At 40.6% G+C, this 27,594-nt stretch overlaps 1 protein-coding gene across 1 annotated transcript in view; it reads right to left on the minus strand.

Annotated features, from left to right (window-relative positions):
• TMEM237 (transmembrane protein 237) overlaps nucleotides 1–27,594 on the minus strand; it is a 30,127-nt gene continuing 2,533 nt past the window's right edge. The window contains exons 2-13 of the mRNA XM_048869922.2: nucleotides 27,314–27,345; nucleotides 24,710–24,720; nucleotides 23,962–24,018; nucleotides 22,085–22,198; nucleotides 20,834–20,954; nucleotides 19,498–19,658; nucleotides 14,416–14,539; nucleotides 12,771–12,962; nucleotides 4,714–4,787; nucleotides 3,991–4,084; nucleotides 2,241–2,362; nucleotides 1–298 (exon numbers count right to left, since the gene is read on the minus strand). Coding sequence (XP_048725879.2) covers nucleotides 231–298; nucleotides 2,241–2,362; nucleotides 3,991–4,084; nucleotides 4,714–4,787; nucleotides 12,771–12,962; nucleotides 14,416–14,539; nucleotides 19,498–19,658; nucleotides 20,834–20,954; nucleotides 22,085–22,198; nucleotides 23,962–24,018; nucleotides 24,710–24,720; nucleotides 27,314–27,345 — 1,170 coding nt within the window. The 3' untranslated portion in view covers nucleotides 1–230. The remainder of the gene's footprint in view (nucleotides 299–2,240; nucleotides 2,363–3,990; nucleotides 4,085–4,713; nucleotides 4,788–12,770; nucleotides 12,963–14,415; nucleotides 14,540–19,497; nucleotides 19,659–20,833; nucleotides 20,955–22,084; nucleotides 22,199–23,961; nucleotides 24,019–24,709; nucleotides 24,721–27,313; nucleotides 27,346–27,594) is intronic.

A 27,594-nucleotide genomic window follows, 5' to 3' on the forward strand; every position in this document is an offset into this window, starting at 1 on the left:
TTTATCAGAAAAAAAATATATAACATTTTTTATAGTTCTATTTTCAAAAATCTTTGGAATATTTTAAAATAGCATAATTAAAATAAAAGATCCATCAGCAACAAATATATATAAAACAATGTACAAAAATACAAATTTTGTTTTGTAGAAAAGCATTATATACAGGTATAATACGTATAAGTGCTAAGTCCTCAGTCTCAGCTACAGTATATGAAAATGCATTTTCTGCACTACGACTGGACAGTGAGGCCTTTATCCAGCTGAGGAAATTCTTCTACTTCAGCATGAAACATCAGTTCTGGAAGAGAAAGAAAATCAGTATTTTTAAATGCTTTAGTGAAAAACCATATAAATGATTGCTGAATATTTTCTCCTGCTTTTCTCCAAACTTCCTCTTTGAGTTGTCTTCTAAGTAATAATACCAACACCTTGATAATGGCAAGCGACATCCCTGTCCCCACCAAGCTGCCATTGTACTAAAAGCCTTAGTACGATGAGGAATGTTCAATGCCAGCAAACCCCCACACAGCAGTATCCTCCATTTGGACTAGTGACATTATCAAAAATACAAACAGCAAAATAAACTAACCAGACAAGTCAACATTAGAAAGTTTTTAAAATTACATTACAATCAGAAAGCAGAATTCAATTTAGAATATTATCAATTTTTATCTAGCTGGCAGCACATTTAGCTGAGGAAAAAAATATACTTCAGCATATAGCTGGATCCACCACATTTGCTGATGACCTCCATATGCTGTTTCAGATGGCGATTTTTTTTTTACTCAATGAAGTATGAGCTTGTTAGACTGTTTTTGAATAGTTTTGAGTTTCCTTCAGTCTGTTTAAGATAGTCCTGAGATGAACCTTCTCAGAATTTCTCTCTCAAAACTTTTAAGGCACTGTCCTCTAGTCAGTGGTTAGCGCCCGGAAACACGGAGGAGTTCTGGGCCAGACCATGCCATCGGCTCACCTTGGGAAAGTCAATTTCACCTCTTTGTGTCTCAGCTTCCCCATTTCTAAGGCTCTTTTCAATAATACTATTATATATTGCTTGCAGTCCAAAGATTTAAAAATCCAGCTGGATTTTTGAATTTCAACTCCCCTCCCAACACGTATGAATGACACCAGGAAAGGGAGTAGGGGACAGCAGGGAACTGAGATATAAAAAGTTGTTAAATGTTGTAAAGCAGCTTGAAGAAATATTTTAAAGCTCCATAAATCTACAAAATACTATCAAAGGGGATTTTTTTGGTGACATCAGTTGACATGTGATTGAAACCCAAGCAACCTACATATTCACTGTAGGTTCACTGGACTGGCTAAGCTGTGCTCTGTACAAGTCTGGGAGGAGTGGCAAAGGTAGCATTAAGCAACCTTTTAGTTCCTGATCCTGACACCAAAGGGCACTAGCCCCATTCCGAGATAACAGAGCAGCATCCAGGCTCTGCACCAAACAGACAAGGGGACTATGCACTGTCCCTGAGCTCTGGAGGACCCAGTACATTCAAAGCCTGCAAAATTTGAACTGAATAAGTAATTCAATCATAACATAATAAATGACGCACTATTGCTGTGTGAGGGAGATTAATGGGCCTGTATCACTGGACAGGGGGAGTTTGACGGTGTAGGAAGGTCTAGGTAAGGACTACGCCTGCTTTTCTGGTCTGTTAAAAAGAATTTGCTGCCCAAGCAGTATTGTACATACATTCAACAAACGTCATTCATGAAATGTGCACTTTAAAACATAATATATAGTCTTCTAATATATAAGCAGAGTACATAATTTTCAAATGGTTTGAACTTTTTTAAAATCAAAGTCATGCTTCCCTCCTTCCCTCCCTCATATTTCAAAAGTCATCTTATTTTGCGTTAGCCAGGACAAATTACTGGTTAGGTTTCCTTGTTTGTTTAACACACACAGGGGGAAAAATTCCATCCTACAGCATTCAAAAATGACAGTATTATTTCCTCAAATTTAAAAAAAAATAATCAGAAGAGAACAACAAAGGACAATTTAATTCCAAGAAGTGAATTCTTTGGAAAGTTCTGAGTATTCAGAGGGAGAGAGAGAGAGAAGGAGAAAAAAGGATTATAATAGAATTATAATGCTATTTTACCCTTAACTATAGCACTGATACATTTCTAAGGACCAGTTCTGAACACAGAACAGAGTAGATCTGGGAGGGCCAAAGGAACATAGCAGTCTCCAACTTTCCTCTAGGCTTAATGTTCCATACCTTCACTGTGATCTAGCTCTGGTCGGTAAGATAAGAAGAGCCACGATAGCCCAACTAGAAGGGCCACCACCAGATTCACCACAATCCATGGCTGAAGAATCTGTTCCTCTGCACCTGCAGTCCTGAGAAAAGCATTAGATACTTATTAGGGTGAAGATAGTGAGGCTTTTCCTGGTGTGTATATATTATTATTTTAACAACTTCTACCATGTAGCACTCTGGCAGCTAGATGCTTTAACTGGAGAAATTAAAAACACCAAACAAAAACAAAATCAAATACTGAACAACAAATGTTTCTCACCTCATGCTCTAAAGCAGGGGTGGCCAACCTGAGCCTCAGAAGGAGCCAGAATTTACCAATGTACAAAAAGAGCCACAGAAATATGTCAGCTGCCCCCATCCATCAGCTCCCTTGCCCCTGCTCCCAGCACCTCCCACCCACCAGCAGCCCTCCCCACACCTCCCTGATCAGCTGTTTCATGGCATGCAGGAGGGAAGAGGGCATGGCAGGCTCAGGAGACGGGGTGGGAAGGGGTGGACTGGGGGCTGGGCCTGTGGCAGAGCAAGGGGTTGAGCAATGAGCACCCCCCAGCACACTGGAAAGTTGGCACCTGTAGCTCCAGCCCCGGAGTCGGTGCCTATACAAGGAGCCACATATTAACTTCTGAAGAGCCGCATGTGGCTCTGGAGCCATAGGTTGGCCACCCCTGCTCTAAAGGTTTTGGGATCTGACGGGCTGTAGAGGAGAGTGAATACCAAAGGCTATGATGCAACTGAGAAGCCCCACTACTTAGCATGGAGTGAGTGTTCAAGTTAGATTTCATCACTAACCCACTTCCCTAGCTGGGAGACAGAAAATAAAGGAGCAGGATTAAATGGTCAATTGTCATCCTGGCAAAAGGTTAACAACAGGGGGCCTCAAGGTTCCATATTAGACCCAGTGTTGTTTAATATATTTATTAATGATCTGGAAAGGGGAATGAGTAGTGAGGTAGTAAAATTTGCAGAGGAGACAAACTTTTAATTATGACTGTGACAGAGTGGGATATGTCTATATCAAATTACCAATTCTGTTTTTACTTTGTGTTGAACACTTGTCTGAACTTCCCTAAGGGCTGCATTCCAGACAGCTGTCCTGCCTAGAAAGGAGTATGACACCTTGTTGAAGGACTGTCTCTGAGAGCCATGAAGACTACAGACTAGGAACATGAAATTTGATTCTGTCTCAACTACTGGCCCACCCTCCAAGAAGCGATGGTCTTTCTACACAAAGGCCGATAATTCTGTAGTAGCCTCTTGTTTAGTGTCTTTTTATGGCACTTTTCCCTAATTTGTTAGAGAGAATAGATAATCTCCTCCAAAAAAGACACTGGCACTCCACAGATTGATCTGCTCCAGGAAAGAAAATGTGCCATCTCTGTGATGTGCCATTTCACAGTTTGGTCACTTCCAAAACAGGGGCCTGAGGACAAAGCCAATTAAGGTGTATAAAGGATACATTTAACCATTAGACACAGTGAGCCCTATTGTGAGTTGCTAAACACCCTCAATTCTCAAAGTCATCAAGGGCTCAGTTTAAGGTCTCAAATGCAAAAATATTAGGACAGGTTTAGTTTTGGGAATCTTTTATAACACTTAGATGTGTACTACATGACATCACTAAACCAATGTTAATTAAACATTCTTACATGGTCTGTGTCATAGAAGGGGCAAGAAAATGTTAAAAAATAATGCTATTTAGATTTCCTACCAGAGGCTCCCATTCTCCGAAGGTGGTGTATAGAGGTTGATTCTGTCACTTGTCATCTGCTGGCTCAGAGACAAGATGAGAGCAACAAAGTATACTGGGATAAATGGAAAGAAATGTGCAGCTTTCACTAATTTTACATAAAACACTATCTAGTCACAAAATAATGATTTTTAATAATGCTCTCTCTCTCTCCCTCCACCCCACTGTCTCCAAAATCATAGAATGTGCTGCTCACTTCCACTGCCCAGTCTTCTTCTCCAGCACTCTCCTTAATCTCTCAAATCTGCCTTCTGCCCCCTGCATTCTACCATCCTGACCAAGGCCACTAACCACCTGCTGGCTAAGTCAAAGGGATATGTCATTATTCTTGTTCTACTTCGTACATGTGCTGCATTCAAAATGGAAAAAAATACATTACAAGGGGTAAGGAAGAGAAAAAGGATTCAGAAGAACTACAAATCCCACCACTCATTCCAAACTTTTACTTTTAAATAGTTAGTGAAACATTCAGCTCTTTGACCCTCCATTTTTATCTAACAGACTGAAGTGATAATATTTAATACAGTAATGTAAATTTTTTTAAAGTAGGGAACAATTAGGGATGAAATTTCCATTAACAGTACTGTAGATTGCATGTTTAAATTCAGCACTGAAAACGTATGCCAAGATGCATAAAGGCTGTAATTTTCTGCTACTGAATGTTATGGTCTGCTGTATACTCACAGAAAGAGGCTATGGCTGCTGGATCCAGGGTCAGGAAGCCTCGCACTGCTACTGATGCTTTAGCCAAGTCAACCCTGGACAGATATATTATATAAATATAAAGAAATGAAATCATTTACTTATAATAAAATTTCTTCAGGATGGCTCTGTGTATGTACACTTACGGGTACTGAGCCACCTCGTGGTAGAAAGTTCTTCCAGCAGTGTAAGAAGCATTCTCATGCCCTGCCTCCTATGCCTCTCCTCTCAGTTACTGACATTCTGAAGACAAGGCTGTATAGGGGTAAGGTGCCCTCATCACTTCAGTTCCTTCTACCACAAAGCCAGAGAAACCAAACAAACAAAGACTCTGACAGAGAGAAAGTCAGGTGGGAAGAGTGAATATGCAGAGCAATCTCAAAGAACCTTGGTTACAAGGAAGTAACCTTAAGTTCTTCTTTGCGTGGTTCTGCATATTCCCTCTTAAGGGATAGAGCGATAGGCAGTGCTGAAAACTGACCTGGAGGTGGAACAGAGTCCTAATTGAATAGACTAGCACCGCTTTACCAAATCCAGTGCCTACCCTAGAGGCCATGTCCAAGGCATAATGTTTACTGGAAGTCCAGGCAGCAGCTCTGCAAATTTCAGCAACTGGCACCTCCCTAAGACAAGCGAAGGAAGAAGCCACAATGATAGAATCAAAGCAGGTATAGGAACTTTTGCTAGTGTGTAACATTCAGCAATACATCGTTAATCCATAGAGATACAGTCTGGAAAGAAACCATATAACCCTTTCAATTTTTAGCATAAGACACAAACAATCTTGATAATTTACAAAACCTCTTAGTTCTATCTATATAATAAGCAAGGGTCCTTCTGGCATCCTCTTTATTAGAGCAAGGCCTCGGGGAAAACAGCAAATTAATTGTCTGCTTGATGTGAAAATCAGATACCACCTTAAGTAAAAGCCTGGGATCAGGTCAGAGAACTCCTCTGTTTATGAAAAAAAGTGAAAGTTGGATCAGCCAAAATGGTATTCAATTCTCTCACTCTGAAGGGGATAATGAAAGCCATCTTGATAGATCAAATGATACAGAGAACATTCAGCAAAGGGTTCAAAGGGCAATTTTACCAGCATGGGCAATACCAAATTTAGATCCCAAGAAGGGACAGGATCTCTAACCAGGGGGTAGGTGGGTGTGTGTGTGTGTGTGTGTGTGTGTGTTATGCATCTGATAAACCTTTTGACTAAACACGGAACTGTTGTGGTTTAAATGCAAGACAAACAAAGCTTTTAGCAAGCAAGCAGGCTGGTCTGCCGTGTTGGCTTTTTACCCTTTTTTTAATTTTTTTTTATTTATGCGCATTACATACTTTAACAGCAAAAGGAAACAGCAAAAGGAATAATATGACTTTGATTAATATTTTTATTTACCAGCTTTTATTTACTACATTTTTTGCTCTTGGACCTTGAGCCCAGTCTGGGGAGGCTTCCCACGGTTCATGTCCTTTGGACGACTTCCCATGGTTCATGTCCTTGGAAGGAGCAGTGTGTGCACTGCTCCTACACAACACTCAGGGTGTGCCCTGAATGTTTCCTAGTGCATGAACCCTGCATGAACCCTTCACGGAACAAACAGTGATCTTTCATCAACTAGAAGTCTGATATGCTGAGATGGCTGCCAAATAAACTTTTAATGATGAATCAGTTAACACTTAAGACTTCAAGTATATTAATTATTCCAGAACACAAGGAATGGAAGCAGATACAGGGGAATCAGGTTTTCCCTTCATCCATGCTTGAAATCTGATCCAATTTAAACTAACAGCTTCTAGTGGACTGTTTTCTAGAGTTAACTAGTATGTCCTGTACAAGCAAAGAAAAGCAGGAGCAGACCGAGTGAATGTCCAATCACCCACAGCATCTGGTGAAGAGACTGTAGGTCTGGGCAAAAGATCTTTCCCTCCTGCTGAGACAGCAGGTCTGGAGACAGAGGAAGACACAAAGACTCTGCAGTACAGTTGCAGGAGATTGGTAAATCACTGTTGATGTGGCCAACCCAGGGAAAAGAAAAGGAGTACTTGTGGCACCTTAGAGACCAACAAATTTATTTGAGCATAAGCTTTTGTGAGCTTCAGCTATAGCTCACGAAAGCTTATGCTCAAATAAATTTGTTAGTCTCTAAGGTGCCACTAGTACTCCTTTTCTTTTTGCGAATACAGACTAACACGGCTGCTACTCTGAAACCAGGGAAAAGAGAATCATTTGGGAGAAGCATACATTAGAGTCTTTCCCCAGTGGAGAAGGAAAGCATTTGACAGAGATAGATTGTCTCTGCCCGCTCTGGAATAGAAGAGGCAACACTTTTTGTTGGACCTCATTGCAAACTCGTCCACATCTGGGTGATCCCAGCGGAAGAACATGGTCTGAACCGACTGATACTTTAAGGACCATTCATGCACTGTCTCTGCTAAGTCGATCTGTAACTACATTATTTTACCTTGCCAGATGCAAGGCCACAGGACAGACATCGGGAAGGATACCCCAATACCATAGATTTACAGTCTCTGCACACAAGAGCAGAATGAACACCCCATGCTTGTTGATGTTCCACATTGCCAACATACTGTCCATCACCACCTGCACCACCCTCCCTTATAGGTGAAGAAGGAATGACTTCAGGGCCAAACAGTTCTCAATTCCAACATACTGATGTGCAGGGTGTCTCCTGATAAAAGGAATGCCCTTGAACTGTCAGCTGATTAAGATGAACCCCCCGCAACCCTTGCTTGAAGCATCCAACTTGACTATCAGAGATGGATCTAGGAGACTGAACTATATACCTCTGAACAACTGCTCTCACTGACCACCATTTCAGGGAGGCTATAATGTTCTGAGGTATGATGATCAACATATGGAGGCTGTCCCAACTTGCTCTGTAGACCCAAGACATTCAATGCTGCATAGGTCTCATACTCAGATAAGCAAAAGGAGTCACATAAGTAGTGGCTGCCGTAAGGCCCAAAAAGAATTTTATTCTTTGAGCGACACACCACTGAAATCTTTCATCTGGTAGAAAACCCCTCCCTTCCACAGAGTCTGGTATACAGCCTATAAAGGGAATCCTTTCAGTAGGACAGAGAATTGACTTTGGGTGGTTGAGAAGAAGTCCAACATCTGAAAAGAGATTAGTTGTAAAAACAATATGGCTTAACAGGTCCTTGCATACAGCAGCTCCAGTAGCCAATCATCCAAATAAGGGTAAATAAAAATACCCTCATTCCTCAGATGAGCCTCTACCACAGGGTGGCATCTTGTAAAAATTCTGGGCACTGTGGAGAGGCCAAAAGAAAACACCTTGTACTAAAAATGGCATCCGGCCACCATGAAACAGAGGTACTTACAATGCGTGACAAATTGATATAGGGAAAAAATGAGTCATTTAAATCAAGAGTTGTGAACCAATCCATGACTGAAAGCGAAGGGATGTCAACATAGGGAACTGGAACTTCCAAATGTGCTTGTTCAAGTCACTCGAGTCTCGTATCGGATGAAATACCGCCCCCCATCCTTCTTCCACACCACAAAGTAATGGGAATAGCAGCCATGACTCTCCCCCTCTCCAGTATTCGGGGACCTCCACAACTGGTCCCACCCAAAGTAATTTTTCTATTTCTGCAAGAATACCACCCTTGTGAGAGAGGTCCCTGAAGAGTGATGGGTATGGGGGTAATGGAGGATGATGATCAATCTTTTGAATTGTATGACACAGCCCCTTTCCATAATCTCTAAAACCCATTCATTCAACATAATTTGTCTTCATGTGTTAATAAAGTGAGCTAGTCTCTTTCCAAAGAAGGGGGCTGATTGGTTCTGACTGGCTGGTTCTTGATTTCAATCATCCTGTCAAAATTAAGGCTTGTTTCATGATGAAGGTGCTGATGAGGAAGTGGATTGTTCAGATTTAGACCTCGGGCTGAAAAAGGCCTCTTATTATGCTGGCTCTGGAATGCTGCAGACTGCTGATATTTTTCATGTCTCTGACCTGACAAAAGTAAAACCACGAAGACTTGGTAGAGCTGTCTCTGGTACCGGAAAGAAGGAGTAGAGGGTCTACTCCTAGCATGGGAAATCATACCCAAAGAGCAGGCAGTCGATCTCATGTTCTTTAGTTTTTCTGACTGCAGGAGGTGATCCAGAGGGTGATACAAGGAGAGGCACAAGTCTCTGCATTTTTAATCTATCTTCCTCCTGGAAAGGATCCAGGTCTAGATCTGAAACAGAATGCACCATGGATAACAGCAGATCCAGAGAGAAGTATGGAGATCCAGCTCTTTGTGGAGACCCTGTACGGGGTCCCAGGAGGAAGCAGCATAAGGTGTTCCAGGGAAAAGACCAGCAGCATCTTCTGATCACTCCTTCCTAACAAGAGACAAGGGAGAAGATCTTGGAACCAGGATAACGTGCCTCTTTTTGAATGACTTGTGTTTCACACTCAGAAGTAAAACGTGAACTGGAGCTGGAAGATGAACTTGGGCTGCCATGGTGACACAGCTCTCCAGAACTGAGGATATAGCCCGAACGGAGCCAGGAACTGACAACGGATGTGACAATGTGGACAACCTCAGATCCAACATTATAAATAAATCCATGTTCCTTGCTACTGAAGGCAGGTCTGGAACAGATCTCCACTTTGGAACTGTAGAGGCCCTGTCAGAATCGGATGGATCGGACAGTTCTGATACCCAGGAACCAGCACTGCTAACAGTGATCATTTAGTCTCTATGCCTCTTTCTCTTCAACGCTGTGACAGACTGAACTAAAGGTGCTGAAGGTCCAGATTCTTATACATCAGTTCCATCTTCCTGGATCCAGAAGTGGAAGTCAGAACCTATTCTGTTCCATAGGAATTCCGTCAGGTCCAGGTAGCTGGGATGAACAAGGTACACAACCAGTGGCCAAACTCTCTCTCAACCTCTCTTCCAGACAGGGGCAGTTAGATCCAACCACATGGCACTTGCTTTGGACATCTGTAGCCTCGGGGGCTTAACTGAGGGAATCTGCAGGAACCAAATCAGGCCCCGACAGGGGTTGCAGCTTCTTGAAGCCATTCAGGTCACAGAGGCAGAGACTGGCCTCTTAGAGCTAGGATCCAAGACCTTAGCAGGTCCAGAGGATCTAGCCTCAATACCTTCCTTTAGAAAGAGGAGCTCTTGCGAGTCTCCCTATTCTTATGGCCTCTGGGAATAAAGGTTTGGCAAATAAAACACTCTGTAAGAGACAGTCCTTCTCCCAGGCACTTAAGGCACTGCATGGATAGTGGGAAGACAGCCATGCTGGAACTGCACTTCTTGAGTCCTGGCTTCCTCTGTTTCTTCATTTCCTTCGTAACCCGGAAAAACACTAAGGGTATGTCTACACTATGAAATTACGTCGATTTTATAGAAGTCCATTTTTTGGAAGTGGTTTTATACAGTTGATTGCATGCACCCCCTTAAACCCAGTAAGTTGGCATAGTGCGTCCACAGTACCGTGGCCAGCATCGACTTTCTGAGCAGGAGACTGTGGGTAGCTATCCCACAGTCTCCACTGCCCACTGGAATTCTGGCTGAGCTCGTAATGCCTGATGGGGCAAAAACATTGTCGCGGGTGGTTTTGGGTGCATGTCGTCAGTCGCCCCTCCTTCCCTCCATGAAAGCAATGGCAGACAATCGTTTTGTGGCCTTTTTCCTGGGTTAACTGCGCAGACACCATAGCACTGCAAGCTGGAGCCCGCTCAGCTCACTGTCACCACTGCTGTTGCAGGCCAGTCTACTGTGGGGGCTGCTGTGATCCAAGTAGCCGCTGCAATCATTGATGTTCTGTTATCAAGGATAGCAACTCTGGGAAATGTGCGGGCCTTTTTAGATTTTAGGTTCATCATATTCCTGTCCTTTGTTGCTGGTGAAGAATCTTGCAGCCGTACATTCCACATGTAACAAGTCCAGGGCTCTTGCTCTTTTGCTTTGGCCACACAGCAGCAGCTCCTGGGTGCCTTCGCATCAATGGTGAACGGCTCTACCGCTTCCGCTGCAACTCTGCTATCCTGATCTGCTGCAACTCTGCAGCGGACTGTGCAGTAGGACTGCTAGCTGTCCTCATCAACAGTGATTTGCTCTCTCCACCGCTTCCCCTGCAACTCTGCTATCCTGATCTCCTGCGAGCCGGAGGCTTATGCCTCAGGCTGCTCTCCCAGCTGGCGGCACTGCACGGTCGCACCTACCCCAGCCTACCCCTTGCTCCCATGGCTCATGAAGCCTGGACAGTAGTAAGGAGCAGTTCAATCATAGTCTGAGCAAGTGCAGAATGGTGGCAGAATGTGCCTTTGGACATTTAAAAGCTCGCTGGCGCTGTTGGTCAGACCTCAGTGCAACCAACATTCCCACTGTTATTGCTGCTTGCTGTGTGCTCCATAATATCTGTTAGAGTAAGGGGGAGACGTTTATGGCAGGGTGGTCGATTGAGGCAAATCGCCTGGCATCAGATTTTGAGCAGCCAGACATCGATTAGAAGAGCACAGCAAGGCGTGCTGCGCATCACAGAGACTTTGAAAACCAGTTTCATGACTGGCTAGGCTACGGTGTGACAGTTGTGTGTGTTTCTACTGGATGCAAACCCACCCCCTTTGTTGATTTTAATTCTCTGTAAGACAACCACCCTTCCCCCTTTGAAATAAAGTAACTATTGTTTTGAAACCATGCATTCTTTCTTTATTAAATTTTTAAGAATTGAGATAACGGACAAGGTAGCCGGGGGTGGTTTTGGGTACATGTCGTCAGTGACCATTCCCTCCCTCCATCCGTGAGAGCAATGGCAGACAATCATTTCTCGCCCTTTTTCCTGGATTGCCCGTGCATACACCATAGCACTGCAAGTGGGAGCCCGCTCCAATCACCGCTGCAGTTGTGGGCATTGTAAACACCTTGCATTTGCCCTTGGAGATTTTGGCATATATATTGGCATTACGTCTTTTGGAACGGAGTTCTGATAGCACGGATTAGTCTCCCCATAAAGCGATCAGATCCAATTCCTCCCATTCAGTCCATGCTGGAGCTCTTTTGCGATTCTGGGACTGCATGGTGGCCTGTGCCGATGAGCTCGCCATGCTGGCTAAACAGGAAATGAAATTCAAAAGCTCCCAGGGCTTTTCCTGTGTATCTGACTAGTGTATCTGAGTTGAAAGTGCTGGCCAGAATGGTCACAATGGAGCACTCTGGGATAGCTCCCAGAGACCAATACCGTCAAATTGCATCCCACTACCCCAAATTCGACCCAGCGATGTTGATTTTAGCGCTAATCCCCTCGTCAGGGAGGAGTACAAAAATCGATTTTAAGAGCCCTGTAAGTCGACAAAAATGGCTTTGGCGTGTGGACAGGTGCAAGGTTAAAACGACCTAACGGTGCTAAATTCGACCTAAACTCGTAGTGTAGATCAGGGCTAACTCACAGACTCTTCACAATTAGCTAATACTAACTATTCCTAAGAAACAAGAATCTCCAAAGAGACCGGAGTACTTCACATCTGACCAGGCACATGGTTGGAAGCAACTGAAGTGGTGAAGATGCTCCTCTCCTATATAGCCTTGTCCTCAGAACACCAGTTACCCTGACAGGAGATGCGGCGGGCACAAAAGCGCTCTAGCTTACACCGCAAGAGGAAGGATCTATCACAAAGTACCACAAGTGGGAACATACATATCCACTCAAGGAAGAAAGGCTCACTGAACACAGTACAGGGAGACAGTAAATAACTGTCTCCTTTAGTACTTTACCATTCTGTTATTTTTGCAAAATACATGTGTATGCATCCACTACATTCCCTTAATGTAAAAATATATGGCATATATACATATGGAGGATAAATCTTCTTTTGTCAAGGTAGAGCAAGGCAGAAATGAACTGCAGCAAATGAAGCAATCTATAGTACGTTCTATCACCAGTGAGAAAAGTGCCACAGAAAGAAATTTTGTGATTAGATGACTTTAGAAAGGGATGTATGGCATACAAATTATGTAAGTTATACAAATGAACATTTTACCTGTCAAAGGCTGAAACTGTGCTGATCGCCAACAACAAATAAAGGAAACTCTGAGCAGGATATGCTAAGGCCTTGTACTGCTCTAGCAGGTTTGAGAGTGTGGATAGCTTGTTTCCTGCGAGAATGTATATTACAATAATGTTCCACACAGCATAGCCAGCAAGAAAGCCATGAGTAAAGAGTCCAATCACCCTAAATGGAGAAGAGATTGTTAGAGTTTTTGTAAGTAGCTGTAATCTCAGCAAAAGTTCATGGTCCAGATTGTCATAGAATCATAGAAGCTAAAGATGGAAAAGACCTATTAGGTTATCCACTCCACCTCTGCTAGGACAGGAGGATTGTTCCTTATGTATCATTTCTACCTGTTCCCTTGAAAGACTGCTTCACAGCCTAAGAGGTCTTACTAAGGAAATTTTTACTGATGTTTAGCCTTTTCTCTATCCCATTACTCCTATAGCTATATTAGTTATATTCCTTTGCAGTGCTCTAAATAATTCCTCTCCAAACTTGGTGTTCATACTCTTCAAATATAGAAGCTATGTGCACTCCTCCCTGCTGTAGCCCCCCAATTCCATTTTAGTAGTATTTTATCCAAACTATATGTATCTTTTTTCCCCCTTATAAGTAAGTCTCTCCAGCTCAATGTTAATTTTTGCTGCTGTTCTCTGAATTCCTTGCTAACACATTGCCCAGAAGTGAACACAATGTTCACACAGTACAAATATACCAGAGCCAGATAGAGAAGAGCTATTATTTTCCTGCTCCATATCATAATGTCTCTGCACTACCAAAAATCACATGGGCCTTTTTGCTACTATATCACATTGCAAACTCATGCCTAATTTGATTTAAATTTCATTCCTAATTCTTTTTCAGCATTACTAATTTCCAAGTTTTTCCCTCATGAGCTACGTATTTTTCAAATATTTTCTTCCCAGATGCATTACAGTAGTTACATATATCTCATTTTTAATCTCTTTCCTCTGTAGGTCCCTGGGTATTACTTCTGTCCTCACGAACATTTGCACCTCTTTCCACTTTAGTTTCATCTGTGAATTTCAGTGAATTTATTACTTCTTCAAGATCATTTCTGACGACGTTAAATAAGACTGGACCTAACACAATCACTAATCACCTCATACTAGCTCATTACACTGCTGTTTATCATTACATTTCACTTTGGCTGTTACAACCTCTCTTCAGGCTAGTCCATTTGCCTTTTTTCTACAAATGGTACACTAAAAACAGCTTCTGTATTTCATTCAAACTAAAAATCTGTTATTTTCTAAAATTATACATGATACATTTACAGTCTCTCCTACAGTTTAAATTCTGCCTGCAAAACTGCAACTTTTTCCCTGTCCCCTCAGAAGCAGGCACTCTCAGGCAAAACAAAACAAACTATACTATAATTTGCTAGAGTGCTGAGAAGCTTTAGGCATAGTCCATCAACAGAAAAGCTTGCAGTTATTCAGTTCTGCACTCATCCATTGTTCGTTGAGTGTGTCCAAAGAGACTAAAAGAGACATCTACAAGATAGACAGAAGGCGTTCACTTCAAAAGCATTCCCTAGCCAGAGAGAAAAAGAAATGGATTTCACACAACAGGTCAATATTTTGAAGAAAGAAAAGAGACTATCAGATACCTGAAACCACGGTGCACTGAGAGTGCCACATCCCTGGTGGTCCATAAAGCCTTTACATCCAAAAATACATCAATGTTTTCTGTGGTTTTAACCAATTCTGTGCGGTCAGCTGCCTGGAAATGCCCTAAAAAGAAAATCTTTACTGAATCATGGAGATTACTATTACTTCCTATTATTTGTATTGCAGTAATACTTTGCCCCTTGTCTATACTAGGAAGTTTTACTGACATTCTGCTACCAACATAGCTATTTCAGTAGAATGCGTCTACATGTGTACCACTACAGTGTGTCCTCAGAATCAAGTTGTATCAGCAAAGGACATGCTACATTGTAAGCAGGCATCCAGTGTCTCCCATACCACCATCAGGCACACTAACATCCAGGAAATTTTTGCATTATATTGTGGGATATCATCACTCCTCTCTGGGAACTGTGGGAGTTTGGGATCAAACCCATAATCCACTTTTTCACGCTGTTTTTAAATCCCTCCATTTCTTGCAGTCCAAAAACATAGATGCTGCACAGACCAAAGAATCTTTCATCTATTTTAGGACAAGGTAAGTGTTTCTTTTATATTTGTGGAATCTTGGTAACCCATCATGTAGAGGGGATACTGAGGAGTGGATGATGATACAGACAGTGAATGAAAGCAACCAGCTGCTTCAGATATTCATTGACTAGCTGCACACAGAGGAGCGGTGGTTCTTGGCACCGAGTGATGGGACCAGATTGTGATGCAAACCTGGGATGACCTACAGAACTTTTGGATGCAGAAGGTCCCATTCCTGGACTTGTGTTCTGAGCTCACCTCAGTCCTGTAGCAGACACTCCAGAATGAGAGCTGCTTTAATAGTGGAGAAACAGATAGCAATCACTTTCTGGAAGCTTGTAATCCTGGACTGCTATCTGTCAGTAGACAATCAGTTCAGGGTTGGAAAATCAACAGTTGGGATGGTCATCATCCAGGTGTGCAAGGCCATTAAGCATGTCCAGCTGTACAGGATTGGGACTCTGAGCAATGCTTAAGGAAATAATAGATGGATTCTTCCCTAACTGTGGTGGGGTAGTAGATGGAACACATATCCTGCTTCTGTCCCCTGCTCCTATCTTACAGCTGAGTACATAAACAATGATGATCCCCAAGACGTCCTGGCAGAGTACTATGGGAAGGTATCCTACCAGGGTGAGAGAAATGTTCCTCACCTAGAAATGTCCAGAACTACTCACTTGTTACAGGGGACCAGAAAACTAAACATAAATGGTCTTCTCCGCAAGTGGCAGAAGGCCCCCGGGACTCCTGGAGAACAAGTGAACCTGTCCATATCAAAACCCTCCTTCCCCTCCCAAAGCTACCCACACACTGTTTTTATCTCTTTATCTATCTTTTATCTTTCCTGAACTAGATGCAAGTAATATGATTTGGAGTTGAAATCCTGCATCCAATCAGTTTACAACGGATTTTCTGCAAAATCACATACAGTAGAATGAATGCTCACTTATCGAGTTGTGTGTAGCTTACAGTCAGTGCAAGTATGTTTACTGTCTGTAACATATTGAATTGTACTTGGTTATTGTCAAGCATTGCCAGCGAAAGTACTGGCAAAAGTATATATTTGGAAATGGTTTTGGGTGCTTTAACCCGATTCTCTGATTGTATTACTTACTACTGCCAGTTCACACCCTGGAAATAAACTGGCTATTTTAAAACAGAATTCCTTTGCTCCCTGCCCATGCACAGTCGGCTGCCAATTTGACGGGGGAGAAGACGGTGACCTCCCCTCCCCAGTGGGCCCTGGAGAAAGTAAAAAAATGGCATGCATTAACAGGGACAGTAAATTACACCTACAGGTTGCCCCCTTCTTCAATAATTAGTTCTCTCTCTAGGTTCAGCTGGGTCTCAAAGAGGTCCTGGTGTCAGACTTGCATCATCCACATCCCCCTCATCAGCAAGCTCCTACTTGGTCTGCAGTTCCAGGGTGCCCTGCTCTGGAACTTGCAAAGTGCCCTCCGTCACTGGTGGGTTGCTTGTGGATGCTCTACATGGCATTGAGCTCCACACAAGGTGGATAAATATCAATGAATTATTTTTTAAATAAAAAAAAAAGATTTTTTTTATTTAAATCCAATTTTTTTGATAAAATGCTTTTAGAGGAAAAAACCTATCTAAAGATAGTTTTAATTATGATATCTTTGAGCTATGTATCTCATCATGGAATAGGGATTACAAATTCTAATTCTATAGTATGAAACAATATATTCATGGAATGGTTAAGAAAAATTTTGTAAACGAGTTTCAATAGTTCATGAAATAGGGACCCAATCTTATGGGGTTCCAGGGGCTTCTGTATAGATTATTTAGGTTAATCTTTTTATCTACCCAATGGGACCCAGTGCTTAGTCTAGAAGATACCATCAGAGATGCTTTGTTTTGCAGTTCTCAAACTGTGGATTTGTGTTGCCAGAGATAACATGCTTGTTAACAGCAAAAATGTTTTTAAATAAAATAAATAAATAAATATATAGAGGTGAGAAATAACAGACCTCAACCCTATTGTCCCTCTGCAAATTTGTGTACACAGTCAATCCCTTACCTCTCTCTAAAAGTGCAAAGTTTCATAAAGTTCAATGAATAGAAGATTGTTGGGAGCAGAACAGATCTGGACATGGAGATGAAATCTGGAGATAAATGTGAGAAGGGAGGGACAGGCAGTAGAAACAAAAGTGAAACTATTTGAGCAGCATATTCCAGAAGTCTTGAGGTCTTTCTGAGTGTAGCCTTCATTGATTTGAGATCTACCATACCATTCTCTCACTAGAAGAGAAAACCTATAATGGCAACAGGCCGCAAGAGAGACCCAGGTTGGGAATAAGAACCATTCAAGAAATATATGTTTGCTGATGATGTTTTAAAGAAAGTCACACCAGTGAACTGGTGGAAGTCGCTTAAGAACCTGGATTCAGAGACTGTTGAAGTGATAATCTCACTTTTAACAGCAGTAGCTTCTACTGCCCGTGTAGAAAGAATATTTTCTTCCTTTGGACTAATTCATTCCAAATTGAGAAATCATTTGGGACCTGAAAAAGCAAGAAAGCTTGTTTTTCTTTTCTAGATTATGAATAAACAGGAAAATGAAGGTGAAGATGACTGAGTAAGCTGTAGAAGCTTTATTTAAAGTTTCTCATGTTGACCTGGCTGACATAATCAGTTTAGTTTTTGTTTTTAAAATATTTCATTTAACTATTTTAGTTAACACAATTTTAACAAAAACAAACCTGTTTTAAAAAACTTGAATGTTTAACTAAATTCAAAAATTCATATGTTTGTTTTGTTAAAATATTATAAGTTTGCTGTTGAAGAAAACAATCCAGAATACATAACGTTGTTGTTTTAGTTAAATAAAACAATTTAAACATCTGTCTGGTGATGTTCTCCTCCTAATACAGCATGGCAAGAAAATCCTCCAAATATTAATGATTAATCTGTTGAACTGGAGATATTTATGAAGTCATTGGGAGGTGAACTATCTGCTTCAATTACATGTGGTAAATGAAAAAAACAATTATTCATTTTCTGATATAGCTGTAAAACTAATCTGAAAAGTTTTCAAAATAAATCACTTTAAAAATGTATAGTGTGTACCTTCTAAAAATGAAACCTACATCTATCTCTGAGTTGTGAAGAATATGTATTAAGGTTATAACAACCAACAAGAATGCACTTTTATTAAAAAATCCATGACTCTTGAGGGGAAGTGCCAGACTTTTTGTTGCCTTCCTTTTTCTTCTGTAAGCCTACTGCAGCTCCTTCCCCTTTGCCTGGCATAGGCCCTCATCCTTGCTGTGTCCCCCTGCTTCTGAATCTCCTTTGCAATATCAGTATATACATCTTGATTCCTGTGGCTGTACAACTCCATCCACTTCACAGACTGAAGAAATCCAGGACCTCTTTCCTGGACCAGGTAGCAGCATAAGGTTTAGCTGGAATCATGCTGGTACAAGAGCGCTTGCAAAGGTGGCAGGCAGGTTAAGTATTTCCAAAACATGCTGGCAAATTTAAATGGGAGACAGGCTTCCAGTCACTGCAAGCCCTGTGCAGCAGAGTTCAAAAAGTTGACCAGAGAGGTCACTGCTGCTAGGACAGCTGCACTGTGGGCTTGTTGCTGGAGGACTGCATTTGCTGGTACAGGTATTTCTGTCTCCTCACAGGCAATTTGATTGCACAACTATACTGATAGAGGCGTTATGTCACTTGGTGAACTGGTTTAATTTTGCCAGCAAAAGTTCAGGGGTTTGTTGGCTGGACTCAGTTTTTAGTGTGGATGCATGCAGAGCTATGCTGAATACAGTTTTGCCAGTAAAACCTTCTAGTGCAGATCAGACTTTAGAAATCTCAATCAGGATGAAGTCCTTGCAATACTGAGTGCTGCACAGGGAGGAAGACTTTAAAACATTTTGGCTCTTATGTTCCCTAACTGTTACCAAGACCCCAAAACATACCTGGTTTCAATAATAGCTTCAGAGCAACTACAGTTTTCACTTAAAAGAAAAATGCTTTGGCATCCCATTTTGTCTCCCATAAAAACCTCTTTCATGCCTCTTCCTTTGTATTCAAAAAGTATATGAACATACGGGCCTTCCTATAGTATGTTTTCCCTAAAATTTCTCACCAGGGTAGCAACACTGAAAATACTAGTTAGATAAAGCTCCGTCAGCTAGACTTGCTCTGAGCCGGGGAATCAGTTAACTCTGTGATTAAAAAACTAGTGCTCGCAGGACTCGCGTCAAGATGAGTGCAAGAGTAATTCTTGCTTTCCATTAATTTAACTTTGGGGAGCGTGACATTTTCAGAAAGAATGCTCTACTTCAGGAGTACACAATGATATATTTTAAGTCAAATTACACATATGCAGAAATTTGATAACTTTAAAAATATACATAAGGCCACATGCTCAGGCGGTTTTAATGTTGTAACTATTTCTGCAGAAAAATACATTTGGACAATTTCTCTTTTTTAACAGGACAGCATTAACTTTTTCATTATTATTAAAATGTCTGAAGTTAAAGGAATAAGAAATTACTTACGATTTTTTTCAACAAACACCTTGCTCACAGGCTGGCTAGCACCAGTGGGAGCAGCAAACACAAGCTGCTGATCTGGACTTTTTGTTTGTTCATCTTCAATAATGTCCTCTTCCTCCACTCCCAGTTCATTGGAGCAGCGTATTTCTGCTGGCCGAGTCTTCCTATCATCACAGGATATGTGGAGAGAAAAAGAACAAGGTCAAAAGCTTTAAAGACTAATGCTCTAATACTGTAAACACTTAAGTACATGCCTAATTTTACTGGTTTGAATAGTATGGAATACTCACGTATATAAAGTTTCTTCTGAGTGCAACTGCTTGTAGGATTAGGGCCTAAAATTCTTCTTTATGGAAGTATAAAATCACCATCATCAAGCAAACCCCCAATAACTGTTTTAATATTTTACTTTTGTTTTATGACAAACCAGACATGAAAAGATTATTGTAATAGAAAGAATGCAGAAGAAATAAGTTAAAGAAAAAAGCTAAATAAACTGAAATACTTAGGCAGGAAGAGAAGTAAAAGTGTTTTAAAGGAGCAACATTCAGAAGCTGAAGGAAAGTGGAGACAAAATAAAGAGCAAAAGTAATGTTCTGACAAAGTTAAGAAATAAGAGTGAAAGTTAAAGAAAAGCAGAAATCAAATGATTAGGTTCTATCTACACTACAGACTCCTACCAGCACAGACAGCTATGTCAGTCAAGGGTGTGAAGAGGTGTGATCCCTGACTGCAATAATTGTGCTAGCTGAAGTCCCTAGCCACACTTTTACTGGTATAGCTTCTTTTATTTGTGGGAGGTGGTTTCACGATACCAGTACAAAGCACAGCTTTGCAGGTATTGCTGAATCCACACTAAGATCACTTTTGCCAGTGCAATAGTGGTATTCCTATACCATTAAAGCACTCTAGTGCAGATATGGCCTATGTTACATATTCTGATTTATTTTTTAAGTTCTGTGATTTAAGTACTGTATTTATACTATCATGCTCACAATTGTAGTGTAGATTTGAAGAATGTTTAAATTAATAAATTGCCAAAATCTACCTCAATATTTCTTAATACTAAATTCTAAGCATTCACTGTGACCACGGATTAAAAAAAACAAAGTTAATCCCTGACCCTGCAAAGATTTCCACACACGCTTACCTTTCCGCACACGAACAGGCACAATCTGATTTCCACACATGCACACGTACATTTCCGCACACGCACAATCTGAGTAGCTCCAGAGACATCATGTCTTTGCAGGATCAGGGCCTTAAATACTAACACATATTAACACATTATCATAAGTATTCTGTGACAAGAATTATAATGCACCTCAGAAATTCTCACTTTGTTTTTTTCCGATGTTTACGAATCACTGTTTCTTCAGAGGGCTGGGGATCCATGCCATTTCCAGTATGAAAAAAGGATGTGTTGGGAACATTCTGCTGGGTGAAAGAGGTCTCAGACTCTGAAGATTTAAAATAAACCGCAAAAATAACCTATCTGCAGGCTAGTACAGAGTAGGAAACATATGCACTGAGACATTTGTATAACTATAATGCATTCACTGTGAACAAAAAGCACCATGTTCTGAGTTTCAGTTAATACAAAATGCTAACAGAGGATCATCTATAATTCTCCATTTCCAAAATTTGATGTTTCCATTAATCTTGTGACAATTTTTAACCTATTTATCTTTTAATATACTTTTAACAATTTAGGAATTGTGATTGTGTGCGGCAGTATGGTGCCAGTAAACTAAAGCGTTACATGTTTTCAAAGTAACACTTCTAAGTGTTTCAAAGGCAACTTTCACAGCAAAGACTGGTGTGCTGTTTGTCTCATTAAAAATATTAAATCTGGGATCAGCATTGGAAAAGCAATTTTCTATTTTTCACTCTAAGAAATAATCAAAGTTCTTACATTATTTTCTTATGATCACATACAATCAGCCCACCACTGGTCTTTAAATCTTTTAGCAGATGCAGACACCTCAACGTGTTTGCTTTTGGACTGAAAATAGATACTTGAATAATACAATATCCTAAAAAATATTACAAGATTGCTCTAATTTATTCTATTGTTAAAATCAGAAAATATTCAAATTAAAAAACTAGCAATAATGAAACCCTGGAAAAGTAAACATTCAAAACTCAGGAAATTCCAAAATGTAAATTTCTACTGGAACACTGATTTGGCCCCAATTCACATTATATATGCATATATTTTATGGTGTAGATTACAAAACCTAGCAGCAGTAATAAAATATGGCTCATATTTAACAAGATAAACGGAAGATACTACATAGATGGCAGAATACTACATAGACGGCAAGACAGAAGAGTTATCACTCCAGTAGAAACCTGAACATCTAGAATTGCATGACGCTTGAGTGTTGCATTTCTCAGCCTACTGCTTCATTGACGTGAATTTTCACAGACTCCAAGGATTTACGCTAGAGATGACTTTGGCCTGTAAACAATGCAGATGCACTTATTCTAATGGCTTAAGAAATAGAAATTTAAGAAGTGGGCTCGCAAGATTTTATGCTGCCAAGCCTAATTCCATCTTCCATCCTTTCTGTCAGTCTCCACATACCGGGAGGCATTCTCTTCTTCTTGCGTTTCCTCTGAGGTGGAGCATCCTGAACCTCAGGAGTTAGAGGCTCGCTACTCTCAGATGGCCGACGGACAGCTGCATGAACGATACCCTCTGAAAAGCAGAATAAAAGAAAAAGAATTCAGTTCAATGGTAGGGTGAGCCTTCCTGGGAAGGCAACCAGGGCATATCTGCACTTTGTATTTCCTCTTTCTCTGTTTAGCTACTAGGTTGAATTCATGTGGAACACACTTTGTGAACAATCCATCTCCTCTGTGAGATGTTAAAGAATACCTGACAATATTTAAATCTATTACAGAAACAGGCATAGTAGTATTTACTTGGATTTGTGTTGAGTCAATTCAGAATTCAGAGCACTTAGTAAAATCATCAGTTTGCAAAGCATTTCATGGCTGTGGATAACTGCCTAGTCTCAAGGACCCAAGCAACTGAGGTAACCAGGAAGGGAAAAAATAGCAAGAAAAAAATTCAAGGAATTTGTCAATGCTGTATCAGCACCTGCTGCTTTATTAGCAACCAGAATTGAGGGGAAAAAGCCCAATGACTTTAGTATTAAGACTATAATTCTAACTCATACCGCTTCAGAAGAAAAAAAATCACAATGTATAAAAACTGTGACAAATATGGCAATTTCCTACAATATCTTTGGGAGATCTTATTGAATTATATTTAAATAGCTTTGGAGTCCATTGTATTATAAATGCTAGTTTATGTATTATTGTGGGATTGTATTCAGAGGAACAGCCGTGTTAGTCTGTATTCGCAAAAAGAAAAGGAGTACTTGTGGCACCTTAGAGACTAACCAATTTATTTGAGCATGAGCTTTCGTGAGCTACAGCTCACTTCATCAGATGTGATGAACATCTGATGAAGTGAGCTGTAGCTCACGAAAGCTCATGCTCAAATAAATTGGTTAGTCTCTAAGGTGCCACAAGTACTCCTTTTCTTTTTGTGGGATTGTATCTAACTTTTCCAGGGGAGAGACATGGACAACGTAAACCCTGGGAAACATTAGGTGCTTCAAGGGACTATCTTAAACAACGTAACAGAAAAGAAGGAACTTTCAGGACCAACAAAGTTAAATGGGTTAAGTGGGAAATATATGGGGGAAAGGGAATGCAAATGGCCACATCAGCACCTAACCTTTTGAAGCTACACCCTGAGAAGAGAACCACTGTCTCATTGATTACCTATTCATAGTTTCTGAAGATCAAAGACTCAAGCTAAATAAAGGAAAGGCTAGCCAATGCATAGGGGTGCTTGTTCTGAGGAAATAGCTGTTAAGAACTTGTAACCACAGAAAAACCCCATAGTGGGATTTAAAGAACTGATCATGTCCCAGAGCCGTTGCTGGAGTTTGGGGTGATCTCTGGTAAGTTTACCACCATGTGTGTAAGTTATTTTATTTTTCTTAATACGTTTTCTCTGTGATGCTTTCACCATAAGAACATAGGTGCTTGCTTATATGTTTATAGCCTCTGAGGAGAGAGCAAAGCAGGCCTGCTTAGGCAATCTGATTTGCTGGGGAATTTGCAGTGTAAGGAGAGAACTTTGCAGCCCAGAAAAACCCCAGTCAGGAGGAAGAGACAGACAGGTTTCAGCCCAAGAGAGGTGATGGCTGGGGAGTCAGAAGCCTAAAAGTGGGTCCCCTTGTTGGACCATGAGGGGGAAATACAAGTGCAGTTGCTTTGAACTGTGACAATAACCAATGAAGATGAACGACCCAGGAAGACTAAAAGTTGCCCTGTTAGGAATGGTAGGTATGAAATCCAAGGATGCATTTGTCAGGAGATCAGCTACAGTACAGAGTTCCTCCAGCATTCCAAGTATATCTTTCACTCCTGGAAGCTTCTTACCCAGTGCATTTTTTCCTTTGGGCTTCTTTCTTTTTGGACGACTAAGTGGAATTTCATCTGTAAGATGTAAAATAAAGGAACTAGTTACACACTATGGAGGAATCCGTGCTCTCTTTCTAACAACTCTACTTCAACCCAGAAAGGGGAATCCCTTTGGAAGTGAAGAGGATTGGGATTTCCTAGCCCTCTCTTTACACAAGAGAACCCTCATCAGGAGAGTAAAGAGAAGGAAGAGTACAGCAAGGAGTGGGGAAGTAATAGGAAATAAAAAACCTGCCCAGACTGCAAGATGTGTTAAAAAAACACATAGGATGGGCATTTAAAAAAAACAAAAACAAAAAAACCAGGAAATTATAATAATGATGCGCCATAGGAAAAATTTCTCATATACAGCATAGTGTCCAATTCTGGTCACTTCACCTCAAGACAGATATAGTAGAGAATGAAAAAGTCCAGAGAAGGGCAACCATGAGGTGAGGCCTGCACAAATGAGTGACTTTAAAGACTCTCTCCTCTTTTCTAAGCTATATAACTCTCGTCTGAAGATAAGGCCCCTTTAAGGTGTCTCCAATTGACCACCCAAAAGCATAAGCCACTTTCTAAAATCTTGACCCATGTACACATAAAGCACTAAATAAATAAATTATAATACTTACCATACTGCTTTTAGGCAAAACTTTAAAAATGATTAACTGAAGTCAACAGGAACTGTTAAACAGAATGCACAGCACTTAATACTTAAACTCACCTTGGCTTCCACTTCAGATCCAAGATTTTCCCATTTAAATAAAAAAAAAAATCAGAAAGGAATATAAAAGGAACAAGAATGTTAGTTTTGAATTAGTTACAACTCAGAACTGTGTTAGAGCTCACAATGCAATTGGTTTATGTGGTCACAGAACTTATACATAAAAGCCATCCACCTCCCCTGAGCCCTATTTCTTTTTACGAACATTTGAATATGACAAGATTGCGGCTGCTTAGCAATAGACAAAACAATAGTCTGTTTGCTACTTGTGACTATGTACAGTTTCTTGATTTGTTAACTGTTCATGAGATTGAAACTTTCATTTTACCTGGCTCTTTAATTGGAACCTGTCTTACTGTCTGACACAAACTAACAGAAGAAGTTATATGATAGTGAAGCAAGCAGCTAACAAAAAAATATTCAGACTCCTCAAAGCGTTTATGGGCTACTATGTACATATGTCTTAAGGCACTGAAGAGGATTTTCGACTTAACAGACCATAACAACGTTCTTTCCTATCATCAAAATCTACCTTGGCTCATGGATCATTGAACCCTCAGAACCATAACCTCTCCATCTTTTGCCTCAATATGGTATTCACTGATGATATTATTTATACCACACTCAAAAGTATGCTAGGCACCAAGTTGATTTTAAAAAGTCTCTGCCCCAAAGTGCTTGCAATTTAAAATACAGATGAGAGACAGCATTCAACAGCAATAAACAATGAGGCGAAGACCAGGAAAAGAAAACAAGGGGTTGAAAATACAGAAGTTACTGAGACTGAAGTAGTTTTTAAAATCTTTGATGCATTTTTCCCCTCCAAATGACAGAAGCAATGAGATATTATGAAGTAAACGGTTTCCCAATCTTTTTACAACACAAAACTTCTTTTCTACTATATGATTGGAAAACAAGCATCCTATACCCCAAAGCCCATGGAAAGTCAAAGGAGGAAGTTACACATACCCAAACTCTTACATTTTTAAGGTACTTTTTAAAAATTAGATAAAAAAAAAGTTATTTGCTGCTAGGCTAAAACTTACATAAAAATGTTAAAAGAAAAGACGTACTTGTGGCACCTTAGAGACTACCAATTCATTTGAGCATCAGCTTTCGTGAGCTACAGCTCACTTCATCAGATGCATACTGTGGAAAGTACAGAAGATCTTTTTATACACACAAACCATGAAAAAATGGGTGTTTACCACTGCAAAAGGTTCTCTCTCTCCCCACCCCACTCTCCTGCTGGTAACAGCTTATCTAAAGTGATCACTCTCCTTACAATCTGTATGATAATCAGGGTGGGCCATTTCCAGCACAAATCCAGGGTTTAACAAGAACGTCCGGGGGGGGTGGGGGGGGAGTACGAAAAAACAAGGGGAAATAGGCTTGAATAGAGACTGGGAGTGGCTAAGTCATTATGCAAGGTAACCTAAATTAATTGTATCCAATTTGCAAATGAATTCCAATTCAACAGTCTCTCACTGGAGTCTGGATTTGAAGTTTTTCTGTTGTAATATCGCAACTTTCATGTCTGTAATCGCGTGACCAGAGAGATTGAAGTGTTCTCCGACTGGTTTATGAATGTTATAATTCTTGACATCTGATTTATGTCCATTTATTCTTTTACGTAGAGACTGTCCAGTTTGACCAATGTACATGGCAGAGGGGCACTGCTGGAACATGGTGGCATATATCACATTGGTGGATGTGCAGGTGAACGAGCCTCTGATAGTGTGGCTGATGTTATTAGGCCCTGTGATGGTGTGCCCTGAATACATATGTGGGCACAGTTGGCAACGGGCTTTGTTGCAAGGATAGGTTCCTGGGTTAGTGGTTCTGTTGTGTGGTACGTGGTTGCTGGTGAGTATTTGCTTCAGGTTGGGGGGCTGTCTGTAGGCAAGGACTGGCCTGTCTCCCAAGATTTGTGAGAGTGTTGGGTCATCCTTCAGGATAGGTTGTAGATCCTTAATAATGCGTTGGAGGGGTTTTAGTTGGGGGCTGAAAGTGACGGCTAGTGGCGTTCTGTTATTTTCTTTGTTAGGGCTGTCCTGTAGTAGGTGACTTCTGGGAACTCTTCTGGCTCTGTCAGTCTGTTTCTTCACTTCCACAGGTGGGTATTGTAGTTGTAAGAATGCTTGATAGGCCAGTCCTTTCCACAGTATGCATCCGATGCAGTGAGCTGTAGCTCACAAAAGCTTATGCTCAAATAAATTGGTTAGTCTCTAAGGTGCCACAAGTACTCCTTTTCTTTTTGTGAATACAGACTAACACGGCTGTTACTCTGAAACCTATAAAAATGTTAGTCTATTGCAATTTTTTGTGGTGAAATGCAAAACTGAAATAAAGCTAGGTTTATAATGAAACTGCTGACACAGCCTTCACCCTAGTTTCACAAATGCAAGTTTGATTTTATTTTAAACTTTGTTCAGCACAGAATTGAAAGCATATTTGTCTCTTTAAGACACTTAGCAAAATGTCACTAAAGTCAGTGAGAGCATTATGAGATTTTTGTTGAGTTCATTTTTCTTAATTTCACAACTTTCAAGTACATTCCAGGGCACAAAAATTACCATATTTCATATAATCAGCTAATCTTACCTTGGAACTGGAGGAAGGGCACGGGGTGGGCACTGAAATAAAAAAATCTTCCATTAGTATGTTATGAAACCATCTCCCTTCTAAACCCTTGCTAAGCCATTTCACAGAAACAAGCTAATTCCACACATCCAACAAATATTAAAACTTCTGATAGGCGATTCTGAACATAACGTACATATGTATATGTACACAAGTGCATTGAGATCCTTGGATGGAAGGTACTATGTAGTATATGATACTAAAGTAGTATATGATACAAATTTGATGTCAATGCCTAAATT

Source organism: Caretta caretta, chromosome 11 (assembly GCF_965140235.1).
Source record: "Caretta caretta isolate rCarCar2 chromosome 11, rCarCar1.hap1, whole genome shotgun sequence".
NCBI classification, from domain to species: Eukaryota; Metazoa; Chordata; order Testudines; family Cheloniidae; genus Caretta; species Caretta caretta.